The sequence below is a fragment of the Xenopus laevis genome, chromosome 8L, assembly GCF_017654675.1.
Source record: "Xenopus laevis strain J_2021 chromosome 8L, Xenopus_laevis_v10.1, whole genome shotgun sequence".
Taxonomy (NCBI): domain Eukaryota; kingdom Metazoa; phylum Chordata; class Amphibia; order Anura; family Pipidae; genus Xenopus; species Xenopus laevis.
In genome coordinates this window covers 110,302,774-110,319,559 of record NC_054385.1, presented here as the reverse complement: position 1 = coordinate 110,319,559, position 16,786 = coordinate 110,302,774, and the positions used below count along the sequence as shown (strand labels likewise).

The following is a 16,786-nucleotide window of genomic DNA, read 5'->3' as shown; positions in this document are numbered from 1 at the left end:
TACTGATTTAGTTGTTGCTTGCCCCTCCAAGTTCACTGTGTAATGTATTAAATGTAACTTCTAAAACCTATTCCATCTGGACTATTTTCTTCCATTCAATCTATAATTATGTGGCTAATTACTACAATTTAAGGGTAAAATCTTAAATCCATCTTTTTTTTCATGCCGGAATTTTCTATTTAGTTCAAACCTTAGTGTAGGTACCTTTCAGATTCAACAATCTAACATTGGGCCAGATTCAATTCAGTAAGAAAAAGGTTTATCATGTGGGCAGTCATAGTCAAGATTCAATTTGAAATGCAATTCAATTCAGAAAAACCTATCTCACGGTGTATCATGTGAAAACTCTATTGAAGTCTCTGGAAAAAAACAAACTGAATTTGGAGAAACGTTTTTTCTCCTCAAATTGTTTGAGTTTTCATGTGATAAAGCGTGAGACAAGTACTTATTGAATTGAATCTGGCCCATTGTTTTAAAATAAACTATAAAATATAAAGGACTAGATTCAATTCAGTGAGAAAAAGATCATGTGAAAATTCATGGACGAGATTCAATTTGAGATGCAATTCAAGTAAGAAGAAAGTTAGAATGTTTTCAAACTAAAGGAATTGGCCTAGCACTTATTCTTGTATAAGGCCACTTATTCTTGTAGAAGGTCCCCAGTCAGCATAGTCTCCATTTGAAACTTTCTCCTCTCAGTCCGCAGTCCTCATCTCAAGTACAACCCCCTTTAGGTCTAGTTAATACCTTTGCTTTTAAAATTATTATATATAATTATACCGGTGTACACTGTCATTTGTAATAGGGCTTTTGCAATAAGTGAAGTACAATGTTATTAGTCCTGCTTTAGCAACATACATTAATGATTATTTGATCAATTAGTGATTGTTTTAATGGAAAGATCAGACTATACAGAGCAATACTTCTTATTGGCCATTTACAATTATTTTACTGTTGAAAATGTTTACATAAAAAAATTGGTAAAGCCATATTACTATACATTTTTAATTTGGTTTCTATACAACACTAAAGGCAACCTTTCTATTATTAGAAGCATGAATACCTCTTTTATGATAATGAAGGTCCAAATTAATAATTGTAGAGCTACAGTGCAGATGTATTGTCTCACCTGCCAACCAAACATTTTCTATATTGGCAAAAATTCCCAATATCGGCTAAATGTCCTATATGATCAAGTTGGGCTCTCAGGATTCCAATATTAGCAGTGCAGTTCTAAGCCCAGTCCTGTGGAATAAAGAATGGGATAAATATCAGTTTTTGCCTTCTGGACCAATTAGATGCTTATTGGGAACTATTTTAACAATAGGTAGAACTATTTTTTTTTCTTTCTGTAACTTTGGAACTATGCTTTTTGCATGACTAACCTTTATCAAATGCTACAACCCACACAAACATTCATAAGTTCTACCTATTTCATTAAATAGGTAAACACAAAGGATAAATACTAAAATAATCTTTTTGTGATTCAAATATTAGAATTTTGGAAATCAAATTCCTTAATAGCATTACCCTCTTGAGGCTTGTATTGAAAATGTGAATTGCTTTTGTTTATCATAATCCATTGGCTACAGGTAAATATGAGGAAAACGCAGACAATTTTAGAATTGATGGTGAAGACATATACACTGTAAAGAGTTTGAATTTCTTGGATCAATTACAGTGGAACCTCGGTTTTACATACCCTGATTTTTAGATTTCCCTCATTTTACACATTTTTTGTGGTCCCACCTATATATAATGCATTTTACATTTTCCCTGGTTTTACAAAAAATGTTCTGGTCATCTGGAAAACGTAAAATGGGTGTTTTACTGTGTTAACAACCAAAGGTCTATCATTCAAAAGATATATACATATGATGTAGACTGGTACTTGTTTGAACAGGAATGAAGAACCTGAAAAAAAGATCTACATATTTACTGATATGCCTATAAAAATAAAAATCACAGCTTTGTGTTTTCTGTAACTCTTTATAGATATGAAAGCTGGACATTAAAGAAAAGCATTGCTTGTTTTAGGGGCTGATTCACTAAGGGTCGAATATCGAGGGTTAATTAACCCTCGATATTCGACTAGGAATTAAAATCCTTCGACTTCGAATATCGAAGTCGAAGGATTTAGCGCAAATACTGCGATCGTACGATCGAAGGATTATTCCTTCGAACCGAACGATTCGAAGGATTTTAATCCAACGATCGAAGGAATATCCTTCGATCATAAAAACTTAGGAAAGCCTATGGGGACCTTCCCCATAGGCTAACATTGACTTCGGTAGATTTTAGCTGCCGAAGTAGGGGGTCGAAGTTTTTTTTAAAGAGACAGTACTTTGACTATCGAATGGTCGAATAGTCGAACGATTTTTAGTTCGAATCCTTCGATTCGAAGTCGTAGTCGAAGGTCGAAGTAGCCCATTCGATGGTCGAAGTAGCCCAAAAAATACTTCGAAATTCAAAGTTTTTTTACTTCGAATCCTTCACTCGAATTTAGTGAATCGGCCCCTTAATGTTAATGTTCGTGAATACCATATATTAAAAATAAACAAGTGGATCCTTGACCAAATCATGACTACTCTTCATGATGCATAATTCATGAGGCATTCTTAAAAACTCTATTTATATGGTCAACAACCAACTTGACAGCATTTATTAATAATAATAACAATAATAATAATAATGATAGCTTATGCTATGTGTGGTATAAAACAGTGCACATTAGAAATTTTATATTTACAACTTTATCATCCTATGTGGATATTCAAAAAAAGCGAAAACTTCAGCTTGGTTTAAGTATATTATAGGTTTGGGGAAATTCGGTACATCAATCCTGAAATGACAGTTTGACTTTAAATTATGCAAAGCTGCTGTATTCACAAAATAATTTTTTTGGTGAATTAAGGGGCCGATTCACTAACTTCGAGTGAAGGATTCGAAGTAAAAAAAACTTCGAATTTTGAAGTATTTTTTGGGCTACTTCGACCATCGAATGGGCTACTACGACCTTCGACTACGACTACGACTTCGAATCGAACTATTAATCGAACTAAAAATCATTCGACCATTCGATAGTTAAAGTACTGTCTCTTTAAGAAAAAACTTCGACCCCCTAGTTCGCCATCTAAAAGCTACCGAACTCAATGTTAGCCTATGGGGAAGGTCCCCATTGGCTTTCCTAAGTTTTTTTGATCGAAGGATATTCCTTCGATCGTTGGATTAAAATCCTTCGAATCGTTTGATTCAAAGGATTTTATCGTTCGATCGAAGGAATAATCCTTCGATCGTTAGATCGCACTATTTGCGCTAAAATCCTTCAACTTCGATATTCGAAGTCGAAGGATTTTAATTCCCAGTCGAATATCGAGGGTTAATTAACCCTCAATATTCGACCCTTTGTGAATCGGCCCCTTAGTGTTCTTTAAACTCCAATAGTATTTCAGTTTACTTTTTTTCAATTCCTCTTCAGATCATTGCAAAAGCCTCTGTATGATGAAGTGGATAAATATAGTCTCACTTGATTTTGAGATGCAAGAAAGAAGCCAATGTAAGGGTTTAGTTCAGTTTTACTTGTAAAAACAAAAGACAACATTTGCAGAAGAGTTTCACTGGTTTACATTACTGTAGCACAATGAATTTTGCATGCGCAGGAAACTTAAAATAATGATTACATTACAAATTAGAAACAAATTTTAAATTGTTTGTAAAATTCTACTGAATGCAAACAAAATACAAATATTGAGTACTGTTTTTTTCTTTTCCTGATCATCTGAACTGTTAACTTTTTGAAAAAGTTTCACCTCAGCTGAATGCATTTTGTTACCTTTCTAGCTAAATCATGGATTTTTGTTCATTTGTAAAAATGTTTAAATTACAAAATGTGCTCAAATGTGATAAAAGGAATAGTTTTAGTTCTATATACAGTATGAGGCCCTTTTAGGCTGACTCACATTGATTTTCTTTTTGGGCTCAACTAAAAATACCCATATACTAAAATGAAGTTGGCTAATGATATTTAGCCAGTGAATCCAGACAATAAATAAAAAGAACTGTGAATTGATGAAACCACTCTACAATATGAAGAGTGGCTGCAGTGCATGGATCATGTAGCTTGAATGGGATATACAGTATATTGTTGATGTCCCTATTGTCATCAATATGGAACACATTTCTATGGTAATCCAGGATAATGATTGCCTTCATAAACAAGAATGACCAGTTTAGCAAAATTAAAATATCTCTAATTTTGTTTTGTGTCTAGCACATGCTAACTATTTCATGAATAGGAATCCACAACTTGCTTTATGCTCAAGATTACAAAATGGGCCAAATTTCATGTGCCAACACATGAACTGATATTGTGTACCAATGCAGACTGAATCATCCACTTCATTTGGTTATTTCAGTAAAACCCCAGCCAAAATAAACATTTGAATAAATGAAACTAAATATATATATAGTTCACTCCTCCTTGCTTTATCTAGTGGTTCAACCTCATTATATCTGACATAGCTGCTATCCTACCATTTATCCAGGGAATGTAGTTCTAATTATGTGTTTTAAGACGAGAGTAATGTCCGTATCGTTCAAATAAACTAACTGGTGTCAAGCCTCATTATTACAGTATATATAAAGTTTAGAAAAAACTGCAGAAGATAACTCAAAAATCCCATGTAAATTAAAAGAAAATATGCCTGTGCGTATTATTCCAACATATTAGTTAAAGTAGGTTGTACATTGTTATTGTTTGCAATATGATAAATTCTTAAACCATTCAAAACTCTTGAAGGTAATTTGTTATTGAATTAGATTACTTGTCTGATCTCATAAGGATCACAGAGCAGCTTAATGTGATTCCTAGTCACGTGTAAATAATCAATGACGCTAAATAACTATATAAACTCAATGGTATTATGAATTTCTCTACAGGTATGGGAAATAATAGTAGTTAGTATAAGTAAATAAAGAAAGCAATTATAATATGGAGGGAGTTGAGTGTGTAGAATTAAAAGGAAACAAAACCCACTTTCTAAAAGATAAATTATGCTTTATACAGATTATGATCATATAATTAAATGTAGTTCTTTTTACCTGTGATTAACACATTGTTGTGATTCTTTGAAATCTCAAATAGTCTCAGTAAAACATTAAAATCCAGGGTTGTTGACATGGAATTACCCTGTGCTGTACATACAACTCACTTATAGGCTTATCAGCATATACTTTATTAGTGGCAAATGCTATAGGTACCCCATTGAAGCACACTCATTAAAGGATGTACTGTAGCTGACAAATTCTTCCATTAATGTCAGGAATATTAAGGGTGTTATTTATTAAACTCATTTTTTTCTGGTCAAGGTTTTTTGGGAAAAAACTAAACTTTTTAGAGATTTATTATACCCCGAAGCTGTAAAAAGTTAGAATCCGTAAATCTGTCATCACAAACCTGTCAAGGTCATGAATAAGTCAATGACCTTAATTTTAAGATATTGGGGCAAATTCACTAAACGATGAAGCGCCTAACGCTAGCGTTAATTCGCTAGCGTAGCGTAGCGCATTTTCGTTAATTCGCCGATTCACTAACGGACGCTGGCGTAAATTCGCTAGTGTTATTTCGCACCCTTACGCCTGGCGAATTTGCGCAATGGACGTAACTACGCAAATTCACTGACGCGCAAATTATTCTGAACGCTACCTTTTACGCCAGACTTCCTTCGCCACCTTAGACCAGGCGAAGTGCAATAGAGTAGATAGGGATTGCTTCAAAAAAAGTTCAAATTTTTTCTAAGTCCCAAAAAACGCTGGCGTTTTTTCTTTTTTTATGGGTGATAGGCTGAAAAAGATCGAATTTTTTGGGGGGGCTACCCGCCTTCCCCCCTACATTTCCTAACTCATGGCAACTTAACTATACAGTGGGCACATGTGTAGGGCAAAATAACAATTTTAATTGCTGTTTTGAAGGTTTCCCAGGCTTGTGTAGTTCTGCTACATATACCTCCATTGTAACTTCAATTTGGCGCTGTATGCAAATTAAGCATCGCTAGCGTAACTTCGCTTTGCTTGGCAAATTAACGCTAGCGCAACTTCGCAACCTTACGCTTCCCCTGACCGCAACTTCGGATTTTAGTGAATTTGTGTAGCGCTGGCGAAAATACGCCTGGCGAAGTGTTGCGAATCGGACGCTGGCGCAACTACGAAGCTTAGTGGATTTGCCCCATTGTGATTTTCATTGGGTTTTGTTCGATAATCTATAAAATCTGGAGGTTTCGAACGATTCAGGTGTCTAATCCAAAAAAATTGTATAATTGGGCTTTTCGTTCGATATTTATCTAGTTTTTTCCCGACCTAGTTATTTTTCTAGTTATTTTATTGATAAATGAGATACAATTGTGGATGAGAGTTTGGTCAAGCTTGGTTTAATAAATATATGAGATAATTTGAAGTTTTAGTAAATATATAGTACAATATACAAATTCTGGAGTATTCAAGTCAAGAACCATCCACTGACATCAACTGGTAGCATCTACCCCTGCTAGAGTGTCATCATTTTCTCACTGGGAAAATTTTTGTAATCCAACAGCCTTATGAGTGTAGCGTTTAATAAATAAAAACTCACCTACTTTCCCTTCATTTCTATGGGATTTTTAGAACCAAATTTAGCAAAGGGTAGGTTTCACCCATTGCTAAATTCTCTGAACTAACATTTTGATAAATTTGCACCTTAATGTTTAAAATAAAAAATGTAGTTTTGAAATGGATAACTTTAACATTAGTCAAAGAATTATAATATAGAAGTTCTCAGTATGGGGCAAATTTACTAAAGGGCGAAGTGATTAACGCGGGCGAAAATTCGCCAACGTGACGTCATTTAGGTAATTCGCCGATTTACTAATGGTCGCCAGTGTAACGTCGCTAGCGAAGGAGATAGACTCTAGTGGTAATTCCCTCCCTAACGCTTGGAGAATTTGCGCTCTGGCGAATGGACATAACTACGCAAATTCACTGCGATTTTACTGAACGTTACCACTTGCGCCAGACTGGCCTTCACCACCTCAGACCAGGCGAAGTGCAATAGAGTAGATAGGACTTCCTAAAAAAACTGTTGAAAATTTTTCAATGCTAGGGTCTTTTCCTTTTTCAGTGTGATCGGCTGAAAAAGAGCGTAGTTTTTTTGGGGGTAACCGGCTTCTCCCCTACATTTCGTAACATATGGCACATAAACTATACACTGGGCTCATGTGTAAAGCAATATAACAACTTTATTTTATTTTATTAGGTTTCCCGGGCTTGTGTAGTGTAATGTATTTGCTGCAGCATATACGTCCATTCAACTTTAACTTCCCGCCATATGCAAATTAGGCAACGCAAAACTACGCCTGGTAAAGTGTTGCGATGTGAGCAAAGCTGTCGCTGGCAAATTTTCGGAGGTTAGTAAATTTGCCCCATAACTTTTGTTGAACATTAAAATGAGTTACGTTCCCCTTTAGTATTGCACATAAATAATTTAATGTTATGTGGAAAGTCAGGAGAAGAGCTGAAGGGACTGATATATTCAAAGAAAAGTCACAGGTATAAATATTATGTATGTACATTTTATCTGTGTATATCCTCTTCCATTTTGGCTGTTTAAGCCTTAAAACTTTCAGTATAGACAAAACATTCAAAACCTTTCAGGCCTGTCTTTGTTTTAAGATCTGTTCATATTATCTACGTTGCAGCTAAATGAAGTTTCTGTCTGAGGCAGCATGTTTGCACATTGAAACACAATGTGTATTTATATGATACAAGGCCTCCTTAAAGGGAATGTAAAGTGAAATATACAATTAAAATTCATTTGTTTCTGAGAACTTTTGCAGTTCAGCAGTTGTTAGACCTGATTCCAGGCTTTCAGATCAGTAACTCTCATTTCTACCTGCTGTGTAAGCAAAAAATGAATCTGATATGCAGGCAGGGTCTCCAATGGAATATCACTCTGCATATTGCTATTGCTCTTAATGTCATGAAAATAAAATATGGGCCAGATTTGTTGGATCAAATGGGAATCCTGTAGGATTCCTAACCATGCAGTCATAGCTGTAATATGTTTTTCAATTTTGCCTATAAATTAATAAAATCAATTAGCCAATTTTATCAGAATTTATATTTATTATAATCCATTGTCCTTTGGCAATCTAATGTCTCGCATGCCCAAAAGAATAGCCGGTCTAGATATTGACTCTCATAGAAGTGGCCAATGCTTGCAATGTTTTTCCTGTTCATTTGTTGCTGATTGATATGAAACATGGGGGCACTTTTCTAAGCTGGTTGGTTGACCAATGTTTGCAAATGAGTAACTCGTGGCACTGTTGTACTGAAGTCAATGCAGCTGAGAAAAAATCAAGGAGGGTTAAGCATCTTGGATTATGGAGCATGTCTAAATGAAATGATTGGCATTTTGTGAATACAGCATTTAGTTATAATAGGTATACTATGTAAGAGGTCATTTATGACTGCAAGTTCAGTGAGTAAAGTGCAAAGTCAAGTACAGCCACCATGTTGTTTCCCATAATGCAGCAGTCTCCCCCAGAATTCCAGCATTTGCCCGTACCAAGATTTTCACTGTAAATCTGAAGCAATTGCATTGAAATTTCGGTTCATATAATTTTTGGTGTTTCATGTGCCAGGAGTGTGTGCCTAATTCTTTAGAAGCAAGTGCTACCACCTAGTCTGGAGGTGGCAGTAGTTCCAGGGTTCCTCTTAGTCAGTAGACTTAACATAGACAAATACAAGAGGTCCTCTGCACTCAACCCATTATCAATATATTAAGGACATCGAAATATTTTGTGCCTTAAGCTACTAAAAATGCCCTTCCCTTTAAAAAAAACAGGGATTGTTTGTCCATATATTGCAATATATTTAAGATGGCCAACCACGTCAAAGTGATTCCCAAGTAAGGCCAGTCCAACACTCAACTTTCATCTGATTCATTAAGAATGAAATTGCTTCATTATACATTTTACAAAGGGACTAATTTTACCCACTACTTTTAAAGTAAAACTTGTTTACCCTTTTATTGGCCACCAGTGGAATCACCTGACTATAGCTGGAAAGGGTGGGAGCTACAACATGGAGCTGGTCACTGCTCCTGTATAAATTATAACAAACAAGGGAAAGTTGTGCTCACCACTAAGTGGTCAGCACAACTTTCCCTTGTCAGTAGACTTAACAGCCATCGATTCAGGGCAGGAGGCAGGCGGAAGGCATTGGTTGAAAGCGCAACTATACGGAAGTACAAGGAACGCATTGTGAGTGTGACAAATACCTTTTATGAAAAGGTTTTTTTTAATGCAACTGACTGTGGTGAAATCTGCATGAATGCATCTGGGCTTGCATTATTAAATGATCCCTGCAGTTTGTGAATCCCAAGATATTTGCTGATTTACATATATAAATTAAATTTCTATGTATGGCTCAAATTAAGTAGCTTTTTTTATCACTGAGCATTAAATAATTGTATTTAGAAATAAACATACTAAATACTAAAACGTTTTCAGGATATTTTTTAGATGTTGCACTCTTTGCTTGTAAATATTTAATTAGTGATTTTAAATAGTCAACCACTCGTCCATGGAGATCCGCTTCTCTTATGGCTGCTGGGACTTTGCCACCATAACTTGTGACCAAAATGAACATTGGGCTTTGTATCATAACCGTTTCACCACCATTATCCAAAAGTTTTCCATTATCCCTCAAAGATATTACTCATCAGATGTTTTTCAAGGCATTACCACCTTTTTATGAAAATAATCACAGCAACACTACAAGTTACAGAGCAAGAAACAGATAAATATAGCACAGCAACCTTTTTTAACCTATTTTTTTATAGAAATATTTTTTTATAAACAAATACTTATTACTTATTTTTTAGCACTTCACTAGACTGCTTTTTAGGTTGAAACATTTTTCAAGGCACAAATTCAAAATAATACTAAAATACATAAATAAAAAAAATTATAGTTTACTGGTGTCTCTAGAAACCTTGATTTTTATACTGCCAACTGTACTGAAGTGTAGTGGAGAAAAAAAGTGATATACACAAAAATAGGATGTTCTTTTCCAAGGTCTTCATTGAAATAATTTGGTTATATTATTCCTGTAGGATGCTAAAGGGGTTATACCTGAGACTAAGAGGTCAAGGGACACTCATTTTAATTTAATTAAAATTTTGTGCCTTGGATTGCTCCCTATTAAAAAACAGTCCATTACAGCCAGAGATAGGCAAATGACTGGAATAGGAACATTTTATTCAGTTTATTTCACAGTACACCCATAAGATTTGATTGTTATAAAATCAATCAGTCTATGTCACAACATTCCTTACATCTCATATTCACAATTGATAAATCAGGAAACATCATGTATACAGTGCTTAAAATAAGTTCACGGTATACTGCCTATCTGGGCCAATATCTGTAGGAAAAATATATCGTAAACACGTGTTTTGCTGCATTTGCCCATCCCTTTCTGCATGGTCAGTCTTTCTAGATCTCCAGAAACAATACAGTATATTCCATTGGGTATGCCTGCCTTTTGTTTCCAACAAAAGTTAATGCTGAAAGCCAAATACATGGTCATGTATCAATTATTTCCCTTGATGGCGACTGCTCATGATGAACCCCCTGTGTACTGTGAATTGTCTGATTATGTGATATCGAATTTTGTTGAAGTTCTAAAGCAATAGCGTTTTGTGGAAATTCTTTCACTTGTTTTTTATATTCCAGAAAAGTGCAGGCCTTTGTGGCTATAGCAATAATGTTCTTCCCGATAAAGATAGTCGAAACTCTACTATCCTGAAAAAGAATCATATTCACTGCTCTGATAAAAATGGTGACAATGTTGATTGTGACAAGACTTAAAACTGGATAAAGCATCATTTTCTGTGGGGCAATGTGTTCTCCTTGCATGCTGATTTCACTCAACGAGACACAAGGTAGAATTAGAAGTAGGATGTAGCAGTAAAAAAACATGAGACCTTCAGCCCAGATAGGCAATCCAGTTTTGTGAGGCTCCCACAGGTTGGCTTGAATATCCAAAATGTCAAGCAAATCAAGAGCCACCCAAAAGAGACGACCCCTAAGGTCCTCCTTTTTCCTGAAAGTTCTTACATATTCCATACTGTCCAGGGCGACTAGAACCAAATAAAGTCCTGGCACAGAGATGGATAAAAGCAAAGTCAATGCTTTTCTGGCCACAGTATCTACATTTTTTTTGTCAGCTTTGTAATTTTGAAATATAAAATATAACTTGATTTCCAACACGAAAATATATAAGAACCATAAAATCATGGCATAACCTCTCTTAGCCGTTTTTACTTCAGCTCCAACCCAAACAGCTACATAGCGAAGAACAATTAAAAAACAAATGTCACCAACAAGCACAATAATGCATACTCCAATTTTCCTTGGTCCTTGATTTTGTTCCACCAGGTAGGCATCCATAAATGCCATGCTTGTCATGATGACGATTGTTGTAAGACACACATGACGTTTATCAGGAGGTGGCAACACCATCTTGAGATTGAAGTTTCTATGTTGCCAATTAATTACCAGCTCTCATCAATATCTCTATAAATTCAAGGCAGCCATTAGCAGGTTGTTTGGGGGGGTGAACCCTTAATTTCAAGGTCCACAAAAATAAAACTTAGTACTTTTCCATAAGGCACAAAGAGCCTTGAGCACACTCATTGCACTGAACTCACAAAACAAAATAGAGATCTAATTGTGACTCTGGACAACCTAAATAACCATCATCAAAATATAAAATATCCATAAGGGCTGCAAAATATCACAGAATAAATAGTTCAATTGATTATTTTCGTAGGCCTAAAAAGTCTTGGCTCAATTATTCCTTGCTATCAATTAGCAGCATTCCAAAGATATTAACCTTCTTATAAGGCAATTCTCCTGCTCAGCATTTCATATTACAAAACATCTTCTCTTCATTTTGGATTTTGCCGTTGAAAGCAGCTGCTTCTTCGTACTGTACCAAACATGAAAAGCTAATGTTCTAATGTATCTTTTGGCTGAAATCCATCTGTGGAAATAAGCTGTAGATGTTGTTTAATTGCTGGCCCAGGCTCTGGAACTAATTACTTTGAGTTAGGGAATTAAAAAGTAAAAGAAATTTAGAAACAGATGCATTTCTTCAAGAGAACTGCCAACAAAGGTTCCACTGTGACATGGATAACTGGGCCCATCCATTATCAGCAGATGCTGGCATTTTCTTGACTTGCTTTTTATCCAAGATTTGGTACAAGATTCTCGTCCACCTTTCTAATTATTCAGAGTCTTTGCTGTATTGTTGAATGGTTCTAAAAAAAGGGGAAAAAAGCAGCATTATTATCCTTGTTGCAAGTATATATTATTGTTAAGGTCAACTTTCAGCAGTGTGCATATACGGTATACTAGGGTAAAAGTTCATGCATGGCATTAATGAGTATCTCAGATTCAGTCTCCAAGATCTATTAAACAGGTCAGATATTCAATTTAACACGCTTCTGAACACCACTATAATTTGAGTCAGGTTAATTGGTTAATTAAGAATTTAGTGGGAAAATCATGAATAACCAGCTGATGTTGAGAGCTGAAACTGGCCATTAATGCTATACAGGCGAACTCCATGCAATTCAGCATTTTCCCTGTAGCATATAATAATACAGCAGATGCTACGGAACATGAATACAGAAATGTTTTCAATTATAGGTCATTAAAGCTTAATTTTTCATTAGATAAGCATCCTATGACTTCCAAGGTGGCCCTTAACCAAACATCGTACGGTGCAAAGGAATATGTTGGTGCTTTATAAATAGGTTTACATAACTCCAATTTAAAAGGAAATACAGATAGATCAAGAATTTGCTCAACACTGGGGTTAAGATATAGGTGAGACCAGCTACTTCGCTGTATTTATGTTTGATATGTGTCACTATAAACTCAACAGAATGTCTGCCCAAATAAATTCTGCAGCATCTATGGCAGGATTCAGAACCATTTGGCTAATGGTAATTTATTTTATGCATTGTCTTTCTTTAACAAAATATGTAAAATTTAAACAGGAGTTCATCCAATTGTTATTGTGGCACCAGGAAGGATTTTTTTCAGTGGAGAGGAGTTTCACTGGGCTTCAAGATAAGAAAAAATATTAAGTATTTCGTAAAAATGGGCCTATAAGTAAATCCTGGACCAGACTGCTTCATTATGTCCTCATGCCTAATGACTGTCCTTAAAAAATTGCCCAGCATATGTCAGAGTAGAGGGGATTTGTGGTCTGTAGTTGCTGCCATATAAAATGGTTGTTCATTTTTTATTATCCAACAAATGGAAGGGGGTGGCTTTTTTTATTCCATAATTTCTACCTACCCCTACAGTCTAGTCTTTCCTACCTCATTTTACTTTTTCATTTCTTCTAAAATTAAAAACTTTAGGAAAAATCATGTCTGCAAGGTTAAAACGATCCCCTTCGCTCAAAAGAAGCCATAAAACACAAGAAATGCTTGCTTGGTCGACATAATGCTGCTGGAACTGATCTCCTGCACCTGATGTTAAAGCTAGATAGCCTGGGTGTGCTATAATCATTTTTCTTTCATTTCAGAAGCAATTTGATAATGATTCATACCACTACCTCCAGTGCATTTACCAGCCTGCCACTACTGATGTAGAAAGATTTATCTTGCTGTAGCAAAGTCTGAGAATATTTTATCTGTTTTAGACATGAAAAAAAGAAAAATGGTCTTGGCACTTTATCCATTTTGAAGCAGATGTTAAGCCATAGTTTCATGTATAGCTTATATTTCCAACTTAATTGTGCTGTAGGTTTTCTTCTATCAATGATGTAAATATATGCTTTGTTCCTCTTTGCATTCATAATAATGGTGCTTCATTGGTATGAAATTTGGAAAAGGAACATTCAGGAACTCATGAGATATCCTTGGGCAAGGCTTGCTGATATACACTAAGAAGCTAGATAAGTCATATATATGAAATCAATATGTTCTTTTATCAGATCAGACTTTAACATGCATGCTATCTTTTTAGTTCTGCATTTAACACTCCATGCTGTGTTATTGTACAGGCATTTGTGTGCCTGGTGGTCATGTTGTGTCTATGAATCAATGGGTGAAAGTGAGAGGGAGTAGTAGAATTTCACTCAGTTGGACTAGGATGAGATCAAATTTCAGTCTTTGTTAAATAAACTCCTTAATGACTTTTATTACTTGTCTCAATTCACCTCTTTTAGATTTCCATCAACAGGCAGCACAGCTCCCTATTAAAGAGATGAATCTGAAGAAGCTTATTTTGGTTATAACTATACGTTAGCCTATAAAGTATTAAAGTATTTTATGTCATATATATATATATATATATATATATATATATATATATATATATATATATATATATATATATATATAACATAAAATACTTTATAGTCTAATGTATAGTTAGATCTCCAGGAAATCATGTTGCAATGAAATATTCCAATATTCCTCCATAAACAAGGCCAGATAAAACAGCTCATATCATGATTAGCTATATATACAATGACATTATTTACCCTTGGTCTTTATTTATTTAGTCAATAATATGCAGGGAATAAATACTGGGCCCCCGAGAACCTTGCATCCTTGGCTTGTTCATTCTAAATGATGTGCAACTAGGGTCATCCAGGGGAAGCCCATATGCTGCCCACTTCCCACCCATCCTGTATGCAGCACTGAATACAGAGTGAGGCTCAATACCATAGGGTGCAACACACATTTGACTAAGGCAAAGTCCAAAAAACACGGAGCTCTGCATCTGATTTTGCACTTTGTATCTTGTCTCATTTTTGGAAGCTGTTTATAAGAAAGAATATAATCTAATTAACTCCAGCCTAGAATTTGAAATCACTCATTTCACCTGCATACTATTGTAAGTCAGGGCAACAATTTTTGAAAGAGGAAGCATTTTCTGCAGTAATCTGATTCAAATAAGATCTTATTCCTACATTTGAGACCCCTATTTTCAGAATGTGTCCTAAACTTGTACCCCCATATGTAATAAAAGGCACTCAGTTTTCCCAGGAGCAGTAACACATAGCAACCAAAAAGATCCTTACTTTTAAACAGGTCACCAGTAAATGCTTCCTGTTGATTGGTTGCTCTGGGTTACTGCTCCTGGGAAAACGTAGAACCTTTTATTACATAACCTCCATGGACTGTTACTATGGACATTACCCGGGAAACTCAGGTAGCACCACCATATTGTCTGAAAAAATGATCTGTCCTATAGAACAAAGGAAACAGTGAGAATATGATCTTACATCTTAAGAAGCAGCCACTTCTACTGAAATTCAATCAATGGACATTTTTCCATAGGACTGCAAAGGAACAGAACAAGAACATTCTTGTGTGGTAGATACAACATTGATATTTACAATGGAAGATTTTTTTGCAAAACATTTAAAGCCATATTTCACCTTCTTGCAAACCTAAAAGATTTTCCCATATGTAATTTTGTAGCAAGAGGCTTACCAAAGAATGAATTACACTGACTGTGAGGCACCATTATTGGATTCCACCTTTGTTGTGTTAAATCTGCTCATGCTAGAGCTGTCCTGGTCAAACGAAAGGCAAATGACATGGAAGTGTTTAAGAGCAACAACAGTTTAGTCGGATGTGTTAAACTACTGACATCAACCCAACCAACCAGTAAACATTTGCACATATATAAGTTCATAAGAAGTGGATTTAAGCATCTCCTACAATCCACCACCAGTATATTTTAGTGTGAAATGAAAAAAGTACAATATTTATCTTCTGCAAGCTGTGGTCATTCATCCAAGAAGTGCCAAATCAATGGCTTTTCTGTACATTCAAGCAATGATCTTTTTATTGAGGAATAGCAGAACCTCACTATCTTGGATATAATCCAGGCATCCTTTCTCCTGGGGCATACTCAGCCTGCCTTTTATACCATGAATGCAACTTGCAAACAAATTATGTTTCTCCCATTCCTCACCCCTCCCATTTTCATCTCGACCATTAACAAATGCAGTGTTCCTCAAAGCAGACAAAATCCATCATCCAATTCTTTTTATTAGAGACACTGTCAAATGTAATTAGAAACAAGATTACAACACAAACCAGTAATGCATTAAGAGTGTCTGGTTAAGGTTAAAATCATAATAGGTTGTTACTGTGGGAACACTAATATGGAAGGATCTTTGGCATAGCAGCTCTAGATACACTGTTTATTAGTCTCTAATACAAATTCAAAAACTGGCACAATTCTCTGAGGTTAACTATGTCAATCTGTAGGGCAGAGCCTCTTGGAGGATGAAAGACTGAATTGTGATGCTGGATAGCTGTGGGACTATAGCACATATAATTATTTTGGAACACATGTATGAGCTGTGGAAGCCACTAACCTTTTTTAACCGTGAGCCACATTGAAATGTAAAAGGAATTGGGGAACAACAAAAACATGAAAAATTCTCATGGGGGGTTCTAAATAAGGGCTGTGATTGGCTATTTGGTAGCCCTTTTTTGGACTAGCAGCCTATAGGGGGCTCTACTTGGCAGTATACCTAGTTTTTAATGCAACCAAAACTTGCCTTCATGCCTTGAATACACAAATAATTACGTGCTTTGAGGCCACTGGGAGCAACATCCAAGGGGTTGGTGAGCAACATGTTGCTCTTAAGCCACAGGTTAGGGATCACTGCCCTAGACCATAGAAGTTAAAAAATTTTATCAAAA

The 16,786-nt window shown here is 35.5% G+C and overlaps 1 protein-coding gene across 2 annotated transcripts in view; it reads right to left on the bottom strand.

The window, feature by feature from the left end:
- Positions 1–10,271: 10,271 nt before the first annotated feature.
- Positions 10,272–16,786, bottom strand: part of tmem121.L (transmembrane protein 121 L homeolog) — a 174,594-nt gene continuing 168,079 nt past the window's right edge. For both annotated transcript variants that reach the window (XM_041573404.1, XM_018231647.2), the window contains one exon: positions 10,272–12,358. In XM_041573404.1, the coding sequence (XP_041429338.1) occupies positions 10,620–11,558 (939 nt within the window). In that variant the 5' untranslated portion in view covers positions 11,559–12,358 and the 3' untranslated portion in view covers positions 10,272–10,619. The remainder of the gene's footprint in view (positions 12,359–16,786) is intronic.